The 24,068-nt window shown below is 40.7% G+C and overlaps 2 protein-coding genes across 6 annotated transcripts in view; one reads left to right on the top strand and one right to left on the bottom strand.

Moving 5' to 3' along the window:
* Positions 1–24,068, bottom strand: part of Gro (TLE family member transcriptional corepressor groucho) — a 170,306-nt gene that overhangs the window by 10,983 nt on the left and 135,255 nt on the right. For 3 of the 5 annotated variants that reach the window (XM_076787618.1, XM_076787620.1, XM_076787619.1), the window contains exons 10-12: positions 6,756–6,809; positions 4,957–5,145; positions 1,444–1,662 (exon numbers count right to left, since the gene is read on the bottom strand). In XM_076787618.1, coding sequence (XP_076643733.1) covers positions 1,444–1,662; positions 4,957–5,145; positions 6,756–6,809 — 462 coding nt within the window. The remainder of the gene's footprint in view (positions 1–1,443; positions 1,663–4,956; positions 5,146–6,755; positions 6,810–24,068) is intronic. The other 2 variants (XM_076787622.1, XM_076787623.1) reach the window with 2 other exon arrangements.
* Positions 1–24,068, top strand: part of LOC143354002 (uncharacterized) — a 156,135-nt gene that overhangs the window by 38,750 nt on the left and 93,317 nt on the right. The window lies entirely within an intron of this gene.

Genomic DNA, 24,068 nt, shown 5'->3' with positions numbered 1-24,068 from the left:
AATTAATATATTTTCATATGTTAATAGTCGACTATTCAAATGTTTCAAATCACGTAATAAATGTGAAAAAAGTCACTTTGCAATTTCAAAAAGTAGTACCTGATACGAGCACTTAAAACACTTAGAACAAGTAAAGGAATCTCATATATCTTTATTCTCTCTATAAAATATGAATATTTATGTATGGATTTATTGAAGGACCTTCTCAAGACTTAGGAGTCCCAGTTTGATCGTTATTTGGGACCTTTTCTGAGCCATAAATGCACAAAAATCCACAGTCCGGTCGCGTGTGAACCGGTCACCTAGTCGGAAAAGGGGTGTGAGCCTTGATGATTCTGAATCAGAATGATTCGAAGAATGTAGCGAAACTTTATGGAGTACCTGCGATTCTTTATCCGAGTCCCATACAGATCACCGACACAGGTTTCACTGACATTTCGTCTACTCCAGATTTCACCGAACATCAGTCTTTAACTGACGACAGTTTTCTGATGAACAAGGGCTTCAGACGACGATGTTATCAACCCTCCAACGCACAGTTGTTCGAAATAGCCAAAATGCGGACTAAAGTCCAATTTTCAATTTTGTTAACAGTGAATGTTTTTTGGGTTATTAATAATTACACGTACACAATAAATGTTGGCATGAAAATTAATTGCCATAGTTTATACAGAACTTTTTAGAATAAGTGAATTTAAACAGGAAAGATACCACCGTAGATATTTATTATCTATTGTTTCTGATTTTTTACAACCAGGATGTTTCACTTAAAAATCTGAATTAATTACGGTATATGTATCCGGGTACTGAGCATCTGATGGATTTTTTTCAGAATTTTCGTACACGACTAAATAGGGAGAATAGCCCAAAAACTTTTAATTTTCAATGCAAAATCCGCATTTTTACGACTTGTTATCGAGGTTTCTGATTTTTTACTGCCAGAATGTTCCACTTAAAAATCTGAATTAATTACGGTATATGTATCCGGGTACTAGACATCTGTTGGATTTTTTTCAGAATTTTCGTACACGACTAAATAGGGAGCATAGCCCAAAAACTTTTAATTTTCAATGCAAAATCCGCATTTTTACGACTTGTTTTCGAGGTTTCTGATTTTTTACAGCCAGAATGTTCCACTTAAAAATCTGAATTAATTACGGTATATGTATCCGGGTACTAGGCATCTGATGGATTTTTTTCAGAATTTTCGCGCATGGCTAAACGGGGAGAAACTGATTTTTCCATTTTACCCCGTAACTACCCTCCCGGCGGAGATGTAGGGTTAAAATTTTACACAACATGGTGAAAGGGCATTTCGGACGATCTTGTACCCTTTCGAGTTGACGATACGTTATTGGTGAAAAGTGGCGTTGGTGAAAACCCGTGTTGGCGATTTAAACCCTGTTATCCGGTGCTAGACCGATCAAGACCGAGAGAGGGTACCATGGAGGTCCTGGCGTATGGTAAGTTGCTGTACGGCGAAGACGATTGCGGTGGCTCATTGCCGCGGGACGGCAAACCCTGATAGCCCTGCGGTGGCGTTTGCTGCGACGATGGCGGATGATAGACTCGCGATGCCAAGGGCCCAGGGATTCCGCCCATAGTTGGCGTACAGCTGCGCGACCCCCTCGCCGCCGCCACAGGTGTACCCGGCTTGTCGATCTGCGGAGGTTCGTCCGAAACGGGCTCCGGTTTATTATCGGGTGCAATCAGAGAAAGGAATTGTACATTTCACGGTCGAGTTTACGCGAAAGCAACGAGACGTATCGATCCTTGCCGCGATCGTAAGCGCGTGTTTCCGGTTCACCGATTCGCCACAGAGAGAGAGAGAGAGAGAGAGAGAGAGAGAGAGAGAGAGAGAGAGAGAGAGAGAGATGCACACGATTGGAGAAAGAGGGGCGGAGGGGAGGAGGAGAGAGGCCAGAGGGGCGGCAGCTCCGAACAGTTCCACCGGCGCCCGTGTAAATTGACTTATCGTAACTTCGCGAGCGACAAATTTTAACGGTGTGCCCGGGTCGGTGGATACACAACGTTCGGGGCCGCCTGAAAGGGACCGCTGAAATATCTCTGTTGTGTTTTCGAGGCTGCGAAGGCATTTCACCCGTGATCATTTTTCCCGTTAAAAATCGAGTGTCGAGAGAATTTCTGCTGCCCCCGTCCGGTTTCGGTTGCCGCTTTCCCCGAATTTTCTACATCCTTTTTTCTTTTTTCTTTTTTTTTTTCGTCCGGTCGATGCAGCGCGGCGGGCGCACGTATTATTTATTTCTTCGATCCGGGACGGACGGTCGAAGCGATACTTTGATTAGCGGATCGACTTCGAACGTTCGTTACCGGCCCGGTTAGGCGAACCAATGAGAGGATATCGTTAGACTGCGGATATTTCTGCATTTACAGCTTTCGAGTATATGTGTGTATGCGATATTCCAGGGGGTGAAAGTTGTGATTTTTAGAGAGTTTAATGAACGTTGCTCCGCGGTCGTGTTACTGTTATTTGTTACCGGCGAAAATGCTGATTAGGGGACCCACCTCTACTGCCCGCGGTGCTATACTGTGCGTGATCGAAATGTTAAAACTGCTTGACGATTTTATATTGAATGACATTTTTAAATGAAAGTTTAGCTACACTCAATTTTTATCATTCTTGTATAAACTATGTAATGTTTATGAATTACAAATTCACATTTAACAGTATGTGAGGTTTCAACGAATTTTATCATAATGCACAGTGGGTGGTCAAATTAATATGAACAAAAGGAAAAATTGCACAAAGATTCCCTAATCTTTATGATTATTATGATAAAATATTGTAGTATATTTATGGCAATTATTAAAATAAAGTATACCTTTTATTAAACATTTTTAACCCGAGAAACAAGTAATTAAAACTATATATAATTATTTATCATAATAAATTGTTCTGTACTACGAAAGCATACCTAAATCGATTCCAAAAAGAGCTATAATGTAAGGTGTACCATCAGTTTGAAAACAATTCATTGAAACGGTTTTTTGCCATGTAATTTGAACAACAATATAATGTAAATGCAATGTAAACATGAAACTGTCCCCCTAATTCTGATCAGCCTCTTAGCCTCATATTTTTAAACAAAGCGTTCATAAATTTTTAGCAATCATAGGGTGACAGCTGAAACGTTCTAAAGGTCACCTAGGAGGGTGACATCGAGAGCATGTGTAAAGATCAAGGTCATTGGAGGTCAGTTCTCTAAACAGCATTTTTTCTTGCTATTATAATTTATACCAATTTCTTTGCACTCGAGTGAAACACAAAATTCCATTTGATTCCAGTTTCCGTAAATCCTGCGAACATGTAAATTTGCAATAATGCCCGCAGCCTAATTTTTATCGCTCCGGATACCCGTAGAATAATAAACAATAATAGCTCCGCCGACTAAATAACAATTTTAGGGGATTTCTTTAGTTAAAATTATGAGTTAGTGAATTTATTATTCTGAAACCAATTGTATTAATCAATAATAATCGAAAAGCTCTAATTGAACTGTCTAAAATTTCCATCTCAAATTTTTCTTATTGTTTCCAAATGTGGATAAATGTATCCACAAAGTTTGACATCTCTATGTACATTATATCAATTATTTTCATAGTGATGCATGAAAGTGTATCGTCTCTAATAATCTGATCTTGTGTAGTAAATTATAAAATATTTGTTTGAGTCAACACAGTGCGCAGAGTAGCAAAAGGCTGGACAAAATTTATGCCTCTGTTAATTATACATTATTAATTACAAACAGAATGATTTCAGGGGTTGGGTAAAACTACTCTTGTCGAATTTAATAAAATATTAAAACTTTGCTAGTCGATTTCACTGTACTCAACAATCTCCCAAAAGACACCTTCAAATGAAAAATTTTACTTCTTTTTTTGTAAACAGTTTAAAAACATTAAATAAAAATTTCAAATCAAACAAATCTTTTTTTACTTTATTTTTGTTCACGATTTTTATAATTTATTAATCATGAAGGTGGGACAACTCCATTTAGTGTTCGTAGAAACACCTTTCTTTTCACGTATTTTTACTAAAATCGAGGAATGATAAATTTACTCATTATTAAAATTTAAGATCTTATAATCTGCCTATTGTTGCATATGAAATGTCCGATTTTAGAAAGCAAATGTTACATGGCGTTTTGAACAAGAAATGCTATCACAATTTTCGAGTTTAATATACAGGGTGTCGAGTACATGATATTTAGGGGCTCATCATTTGATGTTAATATTAATACTAATTACTTAATAATAATACTAATTTTTTTACAGGTGGAGGCGTCAAGGATATATGAAGGTAAACTGTTTTCTTCAAATGGAACGGTATGGTTGTTTATCTACATTCTGATAGTGCGTTTCCTACGAACACAGTGGCCTATTACGAAGGTCGTTCAAGGTCACTCAAGGTCAACTGCAATAGAAAATCAATATTCTGCTTAAAAAATCGTGCTTGTTGAACACTATTGTTAAAAATCGGACATTTCGTGTGCGGACAACCTGATACATTTTACCGTCACGTGATACAAAACAATAAATGGAATTACTCGACTTTCACGATAAACGATTCAACGCGTTGAGGAATTCCACGATGATTTCAGGAAAGCGAAAACAGTACAAACTCGATTCGTGGATCTCACAGTCCGTGCACTGAAGGGTTAAGAAGTGTGAGATAGAAGAAACACCCTGTACCTCGTGAATGATCAAAGAGAAGCTCGAATACCGAGCGACGGCGTTAGCCTGGGTATTCAAGTCTGTTCGTCTCGACGAACTCACTGAGAGAGAGAAAGAGAGAGAGGGAGTGAGAGAGAGAGAGAGAGAGTGTGTGAGAGAGAGAGAGAGAGAGAGAGAGAGAAAGAGAGAAAGAGAGATAGATTACAGAGGGGAACCGGACCGATTAGTCGCCGAACAAGCTTGCTATCCGCGAGATCTTACATCTTTACTTTTCAGAGACGGTGTGCTACGAGCGGAGGAGCTTCCGCTCCGCGAGGGCGGCCTGTCTTTTACGGATGCGGAGCCAGCGCCGGAAGTCGGTCCCGCATGTCCTGGAGCACTCAGCTTCTCCAAGGTGCCGTTCTCACGTGGGTCTGAGTGTTCTCCGTTCGCGTGCGGTGATGACGCCTCCTTTTGTGCGGGAAAGAAAAAAGAGAAAAGAAAAGAAGAAACAAGTTTCTTTGAGAAGTCAAGATTTAAAGGTTTCGGCTTCTTTCTTTCACCTCTTAGGAACTACAACCGGGAGAACCGTTCGAGATCTGTTGCGATTGTTGCAGTTTTTTCGATTTCCGATTACCTACGGACCTTCCTTCGACCCTACACAAACCCGAGCTTACGTAACATTGAAGAGAGCCAGACGGTCGAACGGCTGGATTCCGAAGCGACAGGAAAAAAGGGGAACTCGTGTCAGAAATGTTTTGTTCAGCGGAGAATCATTTTTCGATATGTCACGGTGACGATGGTTACGCTCGTTGATGGCTCGAGGACGTACGCGCACTAAGTGAAACCATGCATCTACGCTGTGAACATTTCTTCTTCGTCGGCGCAGGGGGGATAATAATTTTGCCCACCTTAAATGTTTCTTTGTTATTTGTAATAATATGGAAAAATGATGTGTACTAATTTTGCATGATACTGAGGGGGAAATATGGTGGTGCAAACATATTTCGTATGTGGGTGAAGGTGTCTCAGAGACTTCAAGGTCACCTTGATCGTCTACTTTTGTGAATTGATAGAGTACCAAACTCTGCATAAGAATCTATGGACCTTCATATACTATAAACCTAATAGTTGCCCTAATAGGCATCGAAATAATTTTCAATATGTGCAGTTTTCTTTCAATATAAGACGATGGCTCGGGGCGGCTGTCGACGTATTACGGATGAGGGTACCTATTCGGTTTGACATTGTTCTTGAGCAGGCTGAGAGTTTATGGGACCTATAAAGTTGTCCGGAAACTTCAAAAGAAGAAGGGGAATAGAGATTTTCTTGTTTCGAAAAGAACATCGTCGTCTTATATCGAGAGAAAACCGACGTGCCTCGACTTGATTGTGGTACATATTGAAAATTGGTTCTGTATAAAGATTTTATATAAAAGTCAATACATTTTTAATACTTTGTAATGGGGTGACCTTGAAATCCCCGAAATGTCACAACCCATAAAAAAAACATGTACAGTATGAAAAGTGTCCCTCAAAACGATTTGAATTCTACGCTTTAAAATTTTCATAAGGTGTATGGTTCAGTAGTTATTCGAGGTAATCAAGTTAGCTGGAACGCCCCTGTATAACAAATTTAAACAGCTGTTTTCAGAATCGTTTCGAGCCCTGGTTGGAAACGTAGTTAATGTGACAAATCGTATTCAGTGTACGGAATACTGCTGTGCCCGAATCTTTTGAGAATGTGTCGCAGAGTAATTTCGAAATCTTCAGAGAATGTAGACTTGCACAGAGAGGAGTGTCAATAAATTAGCATGTCGCTATTCAACGAGCGAAGAAGAGTAATTATCTAAGAGGAGCCGAACGGTCGGTACACCTCAAAATAAACTGATACGGGGTCGGTGTTTTCGAGCCACTCTAAATCCCTCGAGAGTGAACCGTATCTGACCACAAGTAAATGACGCACATCGTCATCGCTTCAGCCTCGAAGAAAGGTCCTCCATTTTCATCGGCGGCCTCCGCGCTTCCGCCTAATGAATTCGGTACTAAAAATATCGGATTTAGTTTGAAGGATGAACTGACCTCGTTCGCGACATCCACCACCAAGTCCTGATCGCTCTTTTCCCCGTCGCTCTCCTGAAAGAAAAATTACGGTCTCGTTGAAAAACAAGAAAGGAAGACATGCGTTCAAAGGTAAACGCATTACAAATTTTACAAATTTAACAGTTCAAAATCAATGTTTAAAATAAGACAGGCAGCCGTGGTTCAATATGAAGCGTACAGCATTTTCTCCGTAACTGTCGCATCTTCACGTCTGCCGAGCGACAGTTCTAAAAGAGGTGCTACATTGTTTATAATGTGCCGAACTTACAACAGAGAAGGATAGCGATTGAAAAAGAGCAGAGCCTCTTAAGTTCAAAAACCAAAATTTCTTATTTTTGTGTCCTCGTCGATGGAACTTCTAGCATCGTATTCGTCTCGTTTTTCTGATTAAAATGACACCAAACACGATATAATTACGATCATAATTATTTGTGTAACAAGAATTGACATTTACAGTAGAGGCACTCGAATTCTTAACTTCGCTTGTTACACGAGTAATTGTAATCGCAACTATACCGTGTTTGGTGTCATTTTAATCAGAAAAACAGGACGAATAAAATGGTAGATGATTCATTCGTGAAAAACCAAACATAAGAAAGTTTAATTTTTTGTTTAAAGGTCTGAGCTCGCGCCAGCCTTCGCTTAGACTCTCTGCCTCTCTTTCTTTCCCATTTGCCGACCTCTTTCACGCCTGAAATTTTAAACAATTATATCGTGTTTGGTGTCATTTTAAAAATTTAGAAAAATTTTTAAGAATTAAGTGACGTAAGTCTACGTTGCCGGTATCCAGCGAAAGGTTTCGAAACGACGTAGGACTACGTCTCCCATCGCGAAAGACTTAAACGACAGTATCGGTGAGTCCAGTAGAGAGGTGGCGACGAAAAGCACGGGAGCGATCGGTGTAAAGCTCGTTGCCGTGTAAACGGCGCTATAACCGCGACAGCGATAGAGACACAGAGGCAACAAATGGTGGGACAAATTTTACACGGTTCGCAGACCGTTGACTGCGAAAATACCATGGAGCGCGCTATACCGAAATGCATTTACATCCCCTCCCCCTCCCCCGCGCGCGCACGTTCACGCCAGGATCGGCTTACAGGCCGCAAATCGCAAGGCCTCGGGTATCTGGCGTCTGCACTCTCCGAACGCCATTACGTAGCCGCGCAATCAGAACGCTTCGAGAAGGTGCGCGAGTGTCAAGATTAATAATATGTCTCTGAAGATGCATCTGCTGGTCGTACACGTCCGCGAAATAGGTCGAGACTCTCTTCTGCAACCGTTCGCCGGAAATACAGAGTGAGTCACGAGATCGAAAACCGCTGATCGATCCTGTACAGGCTGTTTCCGACTTGGCGCTGCCAAATAGCCAGAAACGGAATGATTCCGCGGAAAGACGCGACTCGAAAATATGTAAGAAAATTTGTTCGAGCATGATTTCTTCCTCGAGAAAATCGGTTTTGAAAATACGTTAACAATTCCACTGCCATCTTGGTCACATATGCATAACGCAAGATTTTTCATCAGATTTGAAAATCTATTTTTATTACAATTTATGTAATAAAATTTTAACAAATAAATTTATGTAATAAAATTTTAACAAATAAATTTATGTAATAAAAATAAATGTTTGTCAATTTTGATTACAATTTATTATCAATATTTATTTTTATTATTCTTTACTAAATCCTTGATATACGATTTTCTTTACGGCCACAGTGACTAGAATTTCTTTAAATTTTCCAAATTCGATTTTCTTTGAAGTTGTCCAAATTTTACTTTCTTGAGAAGGAAATCTTAAATAACAGAATTGTATTCTACGTTTTGGACTTATTTTTGCATCGAGATTCGCTCGTTTTTCGGTTGTAACGCTAGATCGGAAACACCCTGTATATTGTGCAGAAGATGGGAGAAAAAGATGGCGGCGGGAATCTTGGTCTTATTGACTCGACTTTCTTTCGCGAGCGTAACGATGCACCGGAAACGCAGCACAGTTGAACGAGTATAAGTGAAAAACCACTATAAGACTGCAATTTTGTTCTTTCGTTTCCGCTCCGCTTCGAAACCTTTGCAAATCGAAATATAAACTTATTTTAACCGCGTCACGGTGAAATTTATACAATGAAATCATCGAAACCTCTAAATAAACTCGCGAGTGACCACTGTAACATAAATTGAGCAACAAAATAGAACAATTGATTAAGAATCAAACGCAAGTTCCAAAAATAAATCTAATTTCTAAGGAGTTTCTAAAGTAAGAGAAAGTGAGATTCATATGTTCACAAATTTGTTTGTAAATAAATTATAATTTACAAATTTCAAATTAAAAATGTTGTATTTTCTCGAAGGTGGTGATTCTTGAGGTCATTTGTAATAACTTTTTCCTTTGCGAAAATGTTCTCCGCGGCTTCGTTAAGGAGTTGTTAACGAAAAACACGGACCAATCAGAGCGCGGCTGCAGCGGACGGATTTCGGCTCGGCCAATGCCAGCGCCAGGGTTCGCTGTAGCGGCGCTCTGATTGGTCCATGTTATTTGTTCATAACTCCTTAACGAAGCCGCGGAGAACATTTTCGCAAAGGAAAATGTTATTTTAAATGACCTCAGGAATCGACTCTTTATGCAAAATAAAAAGTTTGTACAACAATCGTAAGACACAGGAGCTAAATATAAATTTATATTTCTCACTAATAATTTTAATGCAGTGAACATAATATACTAATACTCTTAAAGTCTTCTAATCTTTTGAATGTTTTAGATTACACCTTCTCAACTAAAAATGCATAAACTAACTAGAAAAAGAAAAAAGAGATTAGGAAAAATATATTGTCTTTGAAAATACACTTTCAATTACCAATAAAAAAAGAAAGCAGCTTGAAGTGTTCCAAATAGCTGGGGAGATGTTTCGTTAAAAATTGACTTCCTCCGCGTTACGGAGAGGAACTTGTTTGATTAGCGAGCCAAACGGCTCGTGTACAGAAGACTTCCACCACCGGGAAGGAATTTTATTGTCGACGCGATGAGACGGAATGTCACTTGAGAATCCTATTCTGCGCTTAGAATCTCGCCCTTTGTTCGAGTATTCTGAAACATCCAGAATGTCTCGAGAATGCGGAGTAGCCAAAGTACCTTTAGGTACTGGAAGTACCTCAGGTATCTAGGTTATTTGGAGCGAGATAGCTGAAAGCCTTGAGGAACCTAAAGTCCTTTGTCATTAGCGCCCGCTTCGCAAAAACAATTTAAAATACCCAGAACAAAAACAACTGTAGCAAATAATCGGTTAACCACCATCGTTCTTTCAAAAATAATTTAACGTTTATTTTCTTTTTAAATTAAAATTATTCTACATAAAATAAAATCAAAATTTCCCACATGTTACGTCAAATACGAACATCCTTCAAAGTAATGATCTAAGGGATGCGAAAGTGGAGGTTTCAAGCTTTAAGATGAGACCACGTTTATGGTTGTACTATGATTGTACATTGTAGGATCTTAAGTCAATGGCTGATGGCTGTTAACGGAAATTATACAGAAGTTACGTTACCCTTAAGTATCGACTATTTTTCAAGAATCAGAAATGTAGTATTTAATCTGTGACGACTACTTCGTACGCTCGCCAGTAGCTGGACAAATAGTCAACACCTTTCCCGCTATTGCCTGATCCGTCACCGATCATTATATACATTGTATACCATCCTCAACCGTCTTCCGATATCCCAGCGTCTAAGGCAGGGCCCGCTAGAGGACTCTAGAGGGCCTAGGACGACGAAACGCTTCCTTTCGTCTTTTTCCTTTCTCTCTCACACAACATCAGCCGTCGGCAGAAAACAATTTCTGGAATTCCATGAAATAGTATTTTCCCCAGCTGGGACAAAACGATGAGACCGTTTGGAAATTCGGAAAGTCTACAGGAAAATCCCCAAATCCCCATGATCGAAAAATTCACGGTTTGAAGCACACAGAATTGTTGCTCCGTCTATATTGTAAGTTACGATACACGAGGTAAAGTCCCGGCGCAAAGACGATTACTACAACTAGGATACACGTATGGAACGTAGTTTCGCGTAAGACGATAAACAACGGTGAACACACCGGCGAATGGTAAATAACGTGCACGGCTGGGAGAGTGCAATTTGTAATTCACGTATCTTTCATCGTTTATTTACCAGTTATCGCTCAGTTTCTACAAGCGGCTCGTTCCCGGCGACCAGCCCCTCGGTACGCGGCGTGTAACGAGCTCGAAGCGGGTCGCACGGGAGCGGGGGTGGTAAGTTATACATGGTAGTATAACTGTTATACGAGCGCGAAACATTCCAAAGCGCTGCCCCGTACCGCGCTGAAACGTTGTCGGCGCTTTAGCAAGCGTCAATTCGCTACCGATTTTATCATTAACCGCATGCAAAATTAATTGACCCTCTTACGTTCGAAATCTCGATTAAATGCCCACTAACGCGTAGAACGTTATTTTATCATAATCCCCTTCCTTCGGCCATGTCACCCCTTCGCCCCTTTCAAGCTAACGCTCCCAATTCCTGAACTTGTCGAAAAGTTCTAATCTCATTCTACTGATTTTTTTAAATGTCGCGGTTTTTTTGTCCACTCTCATTTCACACTTTAATTCGGCGAATTGTGTTTTATTCGTACTCTGGTATGTTAATCAGACACATTAAATTGCACACGTTAATAGCATTTGAAGTAGAAAATGAGTGAACGTTCACTCGAGGAAAATTTCGATTTTATTCCACCTTAATATGCTCAAATAGTTGCACAAAATATCCTGCCATAGAGTGTTTTTTTTTTTATTAATTTTCGTCTCACAGTTTAATTTACCAAATTTCACTGATATTTTACTCAAGTAAATTATATTAAAACATAATCGTAGTGGAATGTAAAATTTAGCAATATTTAAGTTCACTTGAGCAGGGCATGTGTGTAAAAATAGAATAGGGTGAATGCACACTTGAATAACTGTGAATCTTTATGCAACTTCATGCAAAATTAGAACTATTTAAGGAAATTAGTTTTCGACTTTTCAGATTGAATTTGGAATTTCACAAAAATAATGCCACCTTTGCCGAATTAAAAATGCATGGAAGGTTCTTGCCTCGTTCGTGATTCGTAGTTTTCTTTGGCGAAGTAATACGAGGTTCGGTGGGGGTAAACAGGGAAACATAAATACGGTGTAGTTGAGTTACGAACTTCTCTCAATAAATTTATCATCGCATTAACATTCCCGTGCTGATACGGGCGCGCTTAACCAAACTATAAATAAAGACTTGAGAAGAAGGGAGAATTATGCATCAAGGGCCATTTAATTTTCACGGAAACTTCTCGTGGAGCTACGCACGCGAGCCCACGCAAACGAGCCGCATTTTGTAAGAATTTAAAACACCGCGGGGTCGTATCATTCTTCTTTAACACTAGCAACAAGACGTTCCTGATTTTATCTTAGGAGAGGCAACAAACGTTAACCCTGCATATAAATGGCGAAACTTCCCACCCGCGATGTCACCTAAATTTCACCTGCAATTAATTTTTCTTAACTATGCTTCCTCGCCGCTGGAATCGTTATAAAGTCCTCTGAACGAGATTACAAATGTACTAAATTCTGAAAGATTATTCATGCGCCGCGAACTGTTATTTCTTATGTGAGCCGTTTATTATGAAAGTGGGGCAACTCCACTTTCTAAAAAAAAATTCAATTTTTATTATTTATCAATTGTTTGAGCCAATGGAATTATACAACTACGTTCCACAAAGTAAAATATTTTTCATCGCAATTGACCTTCAATGACCTTGATTCGTAGATCACTGTACGCGTCTTAAAACGCCCTATTAGACAGTACATAGAAAAATGTGTAATTCTAATTTAAAACCGAATTAAATTTTAATTTGACCTTCATGGAGTATTCAGTTATTCAGGAGCTATTCAGGCGGCCTGTTTTAGGTGTCTCACCGTATATATGAAGTGTTGAGATTTTTAACGTAATTGAATGCAAGGAAGAAACCTGAAGAAGCACGTACAACTTTATGTATTTAAACGAATGTTATGTGTACTCCGGTACTTGGAGAATCGCTTCTAGAACAACACACGTGGACTCGTTTCAAAGCTTGAAGCGCTAACGAATGCTCTCGAGATACATATTTCTCGGTCGATCCACGTCGGGTCAAGTGGATGCCCGAAAGAAGACGGATCATGTGTCTAGGGACGATTAATAATTCAAGAACATTTCGCGGTTTATATCCTAATTACCGTCGAGCTACCGGTGGCAAGCGAAGCGTTCTTTGCGCCACCCTGCGCGCCTTACGAGCCGCATGCAACCAGCTCGAAACGGCGCATACGATAGCATTGCCTTCCTAATGACGTAATATCGTGTACAACGCCCATCCATCCATTATGCGTCTGCTAGGAGCCATGTATATGTATACGGTATTTCGTGCCGAAGGTGTTCGTGTATATGCACCGTTTACCGACGCGGAGGAACCACCTGTGCGCGTCCCTGGCCCGGAATGTGTTGGCGAAAATTGCCGCGAAAAACTCTGAGATCACCACTCGCTCCTCGAACGTGCTTTTCCTCTAATACAGTGCTGCGAACAATTAGAAACCCGAACCCTACTTTCAGATTTTTCGGAACAGTAAAAACAAAAATTGATAAAATCGTTCATAAAATTTCATAGTACAGTAGAACCACATTCGTTGCGCGAAACGGGACCGAAAATAATATCTCTCTGCGTAAAAGTTCCAGAGCTCTCCGCAACTGTCGAGAAGATCTCTACCATAACTGTCAGAATTTTATCCCCTCCACTGCGGGGATGCCCCTTGGAACCAGTCAAGCGGTAAACACGCTCGACGACCGAGTCAGCGAAGGGTCTATCGGTGAGACTCGTCCTACTGCAAGCGAAGCAAAAAATTGCAACTTTTTAAATTTTTTACCTTTTTCTTATGAAACCTTTACCACCGTATTCGTCCCGTTTTGCTAATTAAACCGACACCAAACACGATATAGTTACGACAATAATTAATCGTGTGATAAACGAAGTTGAGAATTCGTGTACCTCTACCGTAAATGTGCACGGTGAAAATGCATTTGATATACGCTCATGTTTTACAATTATTCTTAAAAACCTGCTGTCAGAAAACGATTGAAGGTGTACTCTTTCCAATGGTATTATACATATACAGGGTGGGTGCATTTAAAACATGCCACCCGAATAACTCTGTTGCTCTTGAAGTTAGAAGAAAATGCATGAGACCAAACTTACTTGGTATCGAGGGGCTCATAATTTGATGTTACTAATTTGTTTATAGGTGAAGGCGTCAAGGACATATAAAAGTCAACTCTGTTTTTTGTTTTCAAATGATGCAGTCTCTTATTTACATTCTGGTAGTGCGTTTCAAGACATATACAATGGCCTATTATGAAGGTCGTTCAAGTTTGAGTTATTCAGGTGATCTATATTAAATGCCCCACCCTGTATACCATTGGTCAATGTCCCACTATTACGGGAGTAACAATCAGGACTTTTGCAATGACCCAATACGGCGGTTTTGTTAACGAAATAAAACGTTGAAACCGAACATCTCAGAACAGAATTTCACTGGAAACGTCCTTATTCTTAAGAACTGTTTAATTGCGATATCGACAAAAAAAAAAATCAATCGCACTGGAATCAGTCTGGGTTAACGGACGAACGGAGATGCCGAGGACTCTCCCAGATGCCGGAGAATCGGAGGAACTTCGTTAACGCGATTGTGATGCGGATCAATCGGGTTGCGGTTGGTAGGAAAATTTGTCGCGACATGCTTACAGGAAAATTTGCGGCTTGCGAATTAGTTCTACCAGTTGCTGTCGCGGCCAAATTAGCCGGACCTGCGATGGAGTTCGGTGTACTCGTAGGGAAATTAGCGCGACTTGCGGTTAGGTGAGTTGCGATCGCGACGCGGGGGCCAAAGCGGAGGGACGAGGGCTGCGGTCGCTGAAAAATTAGCGTAACTAACGCGATTTGCGAGAAACTGGACGACGATCGGGGCAACGTGCCAAAATCTATGCAAACGGACTGCGCGACCCCCAAACGAGGAACTCGCCCCGCAAGTTTCTTAACAAGAACTCTGTCCATGGATGCGTCCCGTTCCGCTCCCTTATGCAAATCGCAAGACACCCCTTTAACGCCTGTCCCACGGGTCTCCTACAAAAGATACTTCGACCATCGGTTCACGAATTCGAGATCAACCGTTTCCCAGGATTTTGGAACAACGAAACATGCAAATTGCGTTCTGAACGGACTCGAGGCGCGCCTTAAATCCTTCAACCGTGCGCTCCACTAAAGATGTCGAACCGGATTCCTATTCAACTAATTACCTTACAGGGCTCCAGTTCGTTAACGTGTTTCACATGATTTAATGGTCTTATGACACGTTGGACTAGGTACCCTCACCCGTAATACGTCGACAGCCGTCCTTACCCATCGCCTTATATCGGAAGAAAACTGTATCGTTATCGTGATATTGCCAATTCATATTTTGAAGTGGTTCAATGGTCCTATAATAAATTGGACTAGCTACCCTCATCCGTAATTCGTCGAAATCCGTCCGGAGCTATCGCCTTATATCGAAAGAAAACTGTATCGTTATCGTGACATTAGCAATTTATATTTTGAGGTGGTTCAATGGTCCTATAATAAGTTGGACTAGGTACCCTCATCGGTAATACGTCGAAAACCGTCCCGACCCATCGCCTTATATCGAAAGAAAACTGGTTCGTTATCGTGACATTAGCAACTTGTATTTTGAGGTGACTCAATGGTCCTGTGACACGTTCGACTAGGTACCCTTATTCGTAATTCGTCGAAATTCGTCCGGAGCCATCGCCTTATATCGAAAGAAAACTGTATCGTTATCGTGACATTAGCAATTTATATTGTGAGGTGGTTCAACGATAAGTTTAGTTGTCATTCACTGTGGTACCTTCGTTCATTCATAAAAAATTGATGTTCATTCATTATTTAGCCCATTTTTGCCCATTTTTATTTAGCCCAAGCGCGGCGCTACAGAACTTTTTGTGGCCGAAATTGATCGATGTGCCAGCCGTAGGCGGTTCCAGGAAGATGGAGCCACATCAGTAGACAGCGGATTTTATGGATTTATGACAAAAACAATTAGGTGTAATTTAAAACAGTAAACACATTAGAAAAATTTTGTTATATTATTCTCAGCTTATTAAATATACTAAGAAAGAAAATATTTAATTCCAGTTCCATGCAATTCAGGTAGAAAATTTTGCATAAATATCGGCTGTGTAGTTTTCAGTTATTTATTATCTAGCTTCGAAATTCTTGGAAATATTAATTATAGTATGGTGTTGAAGTTGTCAGGAAAACTGTGACACACAGTGCACAGGGAAAAGAAATTCTTTTTTGCAGCGTCTTCAAATTAAAATTCAAAGATAAAATTCAGATGTTCATAGATTTATTCAATAACATATTTGTGAGGTAACTTATTGAATAAACCTATGAACCAATATCTTAATTTTCTCTTTGAATTTTACTTTAAAATCGCTTTTTAAAAAGAATTTTCGTCCCAACCCAATAATAGATTTGTACGGTTTTAGCGTCTGACGGTGCAGTGACTTCTCTATATATGTCACCAACACGGGTCTTGCCAGCGTCGTGTATCGTCCAGGAGACATACTCGAGCCGTGATACGTTTACACATCTCGGCGTCCGCGGCCTTTCGAGCTTCGGGGCCCCTCACCGGGTATACCCAGCGGTAGTGGGGATAATTCCGCGACATTTATCATCCAGGCCTTGGCGACAAGGTATCGTCGTGTAGCGTAAATATCAAGCGTAACCAACTCATAGTGGTGCCTAGTCCACGGTCGGAGTTGTATATTATTTAACTCACGCAGCGTGAGTTGAATATAACTCACGCGGAGTTCGATGCGTTAATATTTCTTCGTAAATCATAGTGTTCTTATAGTGTCGCCCGTAGCAATTCTCGCGAACGGAACCGGATCGGACGGAGTTTCCGGTCGGCGGGAGTCCAGGAAAATCATTGGAGGAACGATGATCGCGCGGGTCCGGCGTGATCCAGGCGAGATCGGTCACGCTCGGGGTTTGCGTTCCAGCCGGCAAGCGTAACGGTGATTCCGTCGCGATCCATTTCCGCCAAGGACCGGAGTGGCGGTTCTAGAGCTGCTACGGACACGCAATAAATTTGTGTACGAGCGATGAGTCTGTGTAAATAGAAGCCAGTGTGGTGGTATTGATTTCAGTGGTATTACTCGGTTGGTGGAGGGCGCTCAAGGATGGTGGAAGGTGGTCGAGTAGGATGGAGGAGAACGAAGTGGTGGGTGGGTGGAGGTGGGGGGGGGAAGAAGGGTGATGGTGGCGAGAGGGCGGAGGGTGAGAAAGAGAAGGAGTAGACGGAGAAACGGCAAAAGCGGAAGGAGAATGAGGCGGAGGGTGTCTTCCACCCCTTAACCTGCTCGTTCTAGCGTTAAATATGATACAAATGTTATCATCCCTTCTATTCTGTTCTCCTTCCCCGAACCACCCCTCGTGCCGCGAACCACCCTCGGCTATCCTACTCTTTGCTCCAGCTACGTTCTCTCTTCATCCCCCGTTCTTCACAGACTCTCCCGTCCCTTCCTTCCCACGACGCTGTTCGCGCTCTACCCTTATTCGCCGTCTCGCTCTCGCAGTCCAACGCGAACCGCTTTCTCCGCCAGCTTCTTCCCTCGTTTAACCCAGCATAGCGGGGATGACGGTATTAAGGGCAGCTCTATTATTCGACCACCCAACCACTCGACTCTTCGTCTCGAGAATCCTCGAATCCTTTTTTTTCTTTCCCTTCCTCCCCAATCTCCTTTTCCCGCCTGCCCTTCCGCCCCTCCGTCACTGTCTCTTTCACCCTCCCCCGTCCACCAGCCGCCCCTTACCCACACCTTTCGCTCTCTCCAACCCCCCGCCTCTCTTACGTATACAATGTACCGCGTATTTTTTTCCCCGGTGCGGCGCTTCGCGTCGCTCACGAACCCAACCCCACAGCCCTTTTCCACCCCTCCCACCGGTTCCCCACCCCCGCAACCCTCTCTTCGTCGCCGCCGAACCATCCTTTTCGGTCCACTGTAAACAAACGCACGAGCGCAAAAGAAGAATCCCACGGCTTCCCCGGCCTGACATTCTTCGTCCCCTCGTTTCTCCAACGTTGCTGCCGCTGTCCGGCGACTTTCGAGAAGTTAAGCGGTCCGGTCGGGGCTGTGCTCGAACCGATACGACCACTTTCCCTCCGGGGGAATAAAATTATTTCAACGATTGCACTCCGGGAAACGGCGAATCGATACTTATTAGATTTTACGCGCGCGACGCGACGCGACGCGGCGGTCGCGGTCGGGATTGCGGGCTTTTCTGCCGTTTTCGTCACGCGAGTGCCCGGTCGGCGCTTAACCTCTGTTTTCTGTTAACCCTTTGCCGAACCTAACTCGACGTTATCACACGTAGACCGTACGTGGGTGACACAATATCTCGTTAAACGTTTCCTTTAAACCGAAATAAAATTTCTATTTTTCTGTTGACGGTATATACTCATTGGTTCACTCTATACATGTCCCAAATGCCTAGCCGATAAAAGTCCCAAAACTATCCGCACTGTCTCGGAGTGTCGCCGAGGAGGAGGAGAGCTTCGTTGTCCTTTTCTATGTTCGGCGTGAATCAAAGATTCTTCTGACCGATATATGTCCCTGGGTAGACCCGTATTTTGGACATATATCGAGTAGACATTGTATACCGGGTTTATAACAAGTCACCTGAATAACTCGTTCGCTTTTGATGATAGAAGAAAATGCGTCAGACCAAACTTACTTAGTATCGACGGGATCATAATGTTATACTTATAATGTTTACTAATGTTTTCATAGGTGCAGGCGTCAAAGACATATGAAGGTCATCTGTGGTTTTCTCAAATGGAACGGTGTGGTTTTTTAACTACATTCCGATAGTGTATTTCCAGACGAATACAATGACCTATTATGAAGGTCATTGAAGGTCATTCAAGCTCATCTCTGGTTTTTTTTCAAATGGAACGCTATAGTTTTTAATTATATTCCCATAGTGTATTTCCAGACGAATACAATGACCTATTATGAAGGTCATTGAAGGCCATTAAAGGTCAATCAAGGTCATCTCTGGTTTTTTCTAATTGACCGGTATGGTTTTTCAATTACATTCCGATAGTGTGGTTCCAGACGAATACAGTGACCTATTACGGAGGTCATTGGAGGTCACTCAAGGTCAACCGCAATAGAAAATAAATTGTCTCGTGCCTTTCGATTGGGAAGTATCCCGAAGGAGCGAGGTGTGAATAAAATTCCGAATTCGACGAAATTGCACCCGTTTTAACGGGGAAAAGATCGCCGAACATTCTGAATACAGTGAATCGTGAAACGCTCGGCGGGAACGCCGGGTTCAAGAAACGAAGAAAACGGAGGCGGATCTTTAAAATTTGTAGACAAGTTTCAGCTCGAGGATCCCGGGGAAGACACTCCAGCTTTCTCGTCTCGGGTTCGATCCTCAAGGAAACGTGGAAGAGCAGAGCAAGCCGAAGTTTCCCCAACAGTCGGTCATTCTTTCTTTTATCTGTGCGCTCGGCCGTGTTAACTCCGACGAAAGTTTCAGAACCGAGTGCGCTTAAAATACTTATTTTTCTCGGTGTTACTTAATCATACCCGATCGATGAACTCGAGAAGCCCGCAGGCCACGGTGCAACAGTTTTAATCGGCCGATAGAAATACAGTAAATCCAAGAAGTATTTCAACGCCGAACTCTCAAAAAATTTCCTACGCTCAAATCGTGATAATTCCGTCAAAAATGATCGTACGACAATCAATTTGGACTCGTTCTAAAGCTAGAAACCTCTACTTTCACAATCCGTCCGTTCGTTTTATTCTAAAAATTTTTTCACGATATGGTGGGCTGAGAACTGAAGATGCGATTTTTTGAAAATGCTACACATTCGAACATCTGCGAAAACTTCAAAAAAATTTTTTCTCGGGTGAAACTGCCGTAGATTTCAAGATTGAAGCCTCCTCTTTGCAACGGATTTTCAAAAATTAATTTAAATTATAAAAATTAAGTCTTATCGAGCTTCGAGTGAGGGGTGTTTCGTGAAACAGTGAACAATAATCACTTTTTAAGGAGTCGAGAAGAGGAGGTTTCAATCATCTATGGCAGTTAGGAGGAAAATTTTTGAAAATTTTGAATTGAAAGTATTTTTTAAGAAAAATAGATTTTCAGTTTCGCAGCTGCTACATGTAAAAATATCTTAGAGGAAAATGAATAATGCGAAAATCTTTTGAAAATAAGTCCAGACATATGGTCGTATTTTTACAAAATGATCACAATTTAAGGATCGTCAGTTTTTCGAGAATGTAGTGTTTAAATACTTTTTCGATCCACTGTGGGTTTCTTCGTGTCTGGCAAGGAACCATTTTATAAAGTCGCTAATCTGTCTTTAAATCCAAGACTGCGTAAGGGGCGGAGGGGGGGGGGGTAGATTCGGTGCGTCCGTAAAATTTCGAGAAATTGAATTTACATCCGAGGCTTCCAAAGGGAACGGTTTCAGACTCTTGAAATAAGAGGCAGACAGTTTAATACCCGGAAAAACACAAGGGCGACAGGATCAGACTCTTGAAACTCAAACGAGGCAACTTTAGACACGTAATACCTGAAGTAGACAGTTTCATTCATGAGAAAATACAAAGGGCCCTGCTTCGGGATCTTGAAATCTTGAATAAACGATTTCATATCCCCGTAAGCCCCAATGAGAATGGCTTCGGGTTTCTGAAACCCGAGTAGACAATTATTGATTCGTCTCCCCGAATTTGTAATCGCCAAAAATCTGATTCGAAAATTAAGTGGACTGCAACGCGATTTTGACGAAACCTTGTGCACTTATATAACTTACTTAGATCTAGAAAAAGCATATTTTAAATTTTCATTATAGACACAGATAAAAAAGGTAAAAATCGTGAATTATACTTTTTTCTTTGCCATTTCGACTAATGGTGATTTTTAATATTGTTATATACTGTCCAGTAAATCAATCCTTCTATCGTTAAAAAAAAAAACTCAAGTCGTTTCGTCCAATTTTTAAAAAGTTATGGTCTTTTAGAAGTGTCCGAATATTAATGCCAGTCAAAATTTAATCTAGCACTGCAACAGTTACATTTCCTTGTCGAAAATAGGTCCTAGTTTTTCATTTAGAACAAAATTTTAGATTTTAAAGGGAGCCCACTTCATTTTACCCCCGACTGTACGTTCTCCAGACTATAGGTCCTGTCATCCGTAATACGTCGAAAGCCGCCCCGAACGCATCGCCTTATATCGAAAGAAAACTGTAACTGGGACTGCGTGCTCTAGGATCGCTTAGCACCGAGAATAACTGAAATTTGTTACAGTTAATTAAGAGGATCAATCGGTAATAGTCGAATTTGGAGGTTCCGGGTGTCTCTTGCACAGTCTTACCCCCAGCCAGCTCTGTGTATGTTGATACTTCCCACGATAAGGTTCAGTCTGTGAAGTTTGACAAGTTGTTTATCGGATCTAACGAGTCGACTGAAGTCCGTATTGACTCTGCTACAGTTTCTTCGATTCCTAATAAACTCACCCACATCGTGCACAACTAAATCGTCCACGGTTTACAAAGTATCTGCTTTCGCTACCATTTGGATCTGTACACTGTCCGACTACTTTATCATCAAAATTTACTTCAGTCGATATACTGCTGAAACAGTTCGTGGTCTCTTTGTAAATATGTTATTTAAAATATTTATTAATTTTTAATTCATTGTTATCTATTTATTTTACTTATTAGTGCTTACTAATATTGATTTTATTTATTATTATTTATTAATATCCATTAATATTTATTTTATTTATTAATGTTGATTAATATTCATTTTATTTTTTAATTCATTATTATCTATTTATTTTAATTATTAACATTTATTTGATTTATTAATATTGATTAATATTTATTTGATTTATTAATATTGTTAATAAAAAGTTAATAAATGTTATAAATTTTTATGTCCTGTGTTCTACGTTGTTTTGATTGTTCCTGGGCTCTGATTCGATTGCAGCATAATATTAGCTTTTCATCGACCGCAAATTGCAACGTGTAGAATTCGTAGAATAATTTCACTTCAACGAAAAGTCAAGGTCCCACTTGTTAAAATGGCGCTGTGTATTTTCGTCTACACAGAATCGTAGACGAAAACGAATTCAAGGGCATAGGACCATGTTCTTGAGGTGACATTGAACTGTGGCATCATCGTGAATCAGTCAAAGTGTTTGACCTGCTCCGCTGGTATTCAGTAGTGAATCTACTTGGGTGAAGCAACTTTTTCAAGTCATCTATTTCATGAAGAAAACGTAGCTATATTTAGACTAGATGGAAAAGTTAATACAGAAACAATATTTTTTTTTACCTCTATTTCACGTAATATATCTCTCAGGTCAAGGTTGTTCCGAAATCATAGCACGCTAAGTCAAAGTTTTAGAGGATCTAGAACTAGTTCCCAGTTACCTTAATATTCCCTAGCTTATAAATAATTAAATTATTTTCAACTTTCTAAAATTTTTCCTTAAAGTCCAACTCTCAAGTTCCAATTGTTCCATACTTCATAAGTAGACTGTGGATTTTATGCATTTATGACAAAAATATGATTAAAACACTGTTACATTATTTTCAATCTATTAAACAGATTAAGAAAGAAAATAAATTTCTATTTCACTCCAGTCTGTTGCAATTCAAGTAGAAAATTTTTATTTTGCATAAAGATCCGCAGTCTACTCATAAGTAATTAAGCTTATTTTCAACTTTTTACAAATGTTCCCCTTAAAGTTTAAAAATAAATTTGTTCATTAGTAGCAAAAATCTGTGGTTTAAGGTTTCATTAAAAGCCAAGAAAAATTGATTTCTCAACGGTATGCAGCGGCGAGAATTTTGTTCCCGATGAGATGGACAAATTCGGGCCGTTATGCGATCGTCAAGTCTATCTAGAAGATAGTCAAAGACCATCCCCTCTGTAACGGGGATATCACCCCCATCCCCAGAAACCGTTTTACATAACAGTCAATGACACCGCAGTCAAAGACTGGACGCATCGAGGAGAATTAAAAGCGAAACACTCAAAGGGCAACAAAGATCGATAAGTTACACCGTGGCTTTCATGCACCCCCTTTGAGTAGGGGTTGGGCAGCGCCAGTAGGGCGGCGGTAAGCATCGAGTCCTGCAACTTTTACGAGACAACTGCTTTTATATCTCGCAGCAGAAACCCGGCTGGAAACGTATTAAAGCGATTATCTCGGTTGAAGAAGATACAGTGTCGAGGGTGGCGGGGGGGGGGGGACAGGAGGTGGAGGTTGAGCGAAAGGGGTGAAACGAGGTAAAACCGACGTTGACGAAAGCTCGGGAACGTTAGGTGTCGCGTTATCGTTGGGAGAGAAAAAAAAATATAAAGGACGCTGGTCGCGGACAATGCCGGTGACGAACGACTTTCTCGTGGGAGGAACGAACGCAACAAAAATACTATGAACGCTTTAAGTGTCGTAATGGAGTCCGCGATCGATAGTTCGTGAAATGATGGAATTTAACTATCTCGAGGCGCGTGGAGCGCTCGGAGCGTGAGGGGTTCGGGGGGTGGCGATGTAATGCGCCGCTCAAGTTGCGTGTTCGACTACGTCGCAGCCTGAAAAATGGATTTTTAGATGCGGGGATAAAATGTAATACTTATCTGCGAACCGGCTCAGAAATGCTCGCGCAAAAAAAGAGGTTCCCGTCGAGACGAATCAGAAATGGAACGGTAATCGTTTGGAAAAAAGTTTTGCGTTCGGGGTCGTTGATACAGTATAACAATAAGTGAACATAATTTAACGTTTCAGTAGAGTTTCTTGAAACCTGGAATTTAGTGTCCTAGCGACGAGGACAATCAAGGGTAATGTTTTTCAATTGTGGTGAATTCGTTGAGATACAGTTATTATTAGACTCGGAATTTTATGTATTTATGATGAAAAATTTAAAGTTACTGTTACATTATTTTCAATCTATTAAACGTATTAAGAAAAGAAATACATTTCTATTTTACTCTAACTTGTTGTAATTCGCATAAAAAATTTTTCTTTTGCACGCACTGGCTATATCGTATAGTATTATATTATATATATTATAAATATTATATATATATATATATATATATATATATTATATGGTATAGTATTATAGTATAGTATTATTATAC

The sequence above is a fragment of the Halictus rubicundus genome, chromosome 5 (genome assembly GCF_050948215.1).
Source record: "Halictus rubicundus isolate RS-2024b chromosome 5, iyHalRubi1_principal, whole genome shotgun sequence".
Taxonomy (NCBI): Eukaryota; Metazoa; Arthropoda; class Insecta; order Hymenoptera; family Halictidae; genus Halictus; species Halictus rubicundus.
This window is presented reverse-complemented; position numbering and strand designations above follow the sequence as displayed.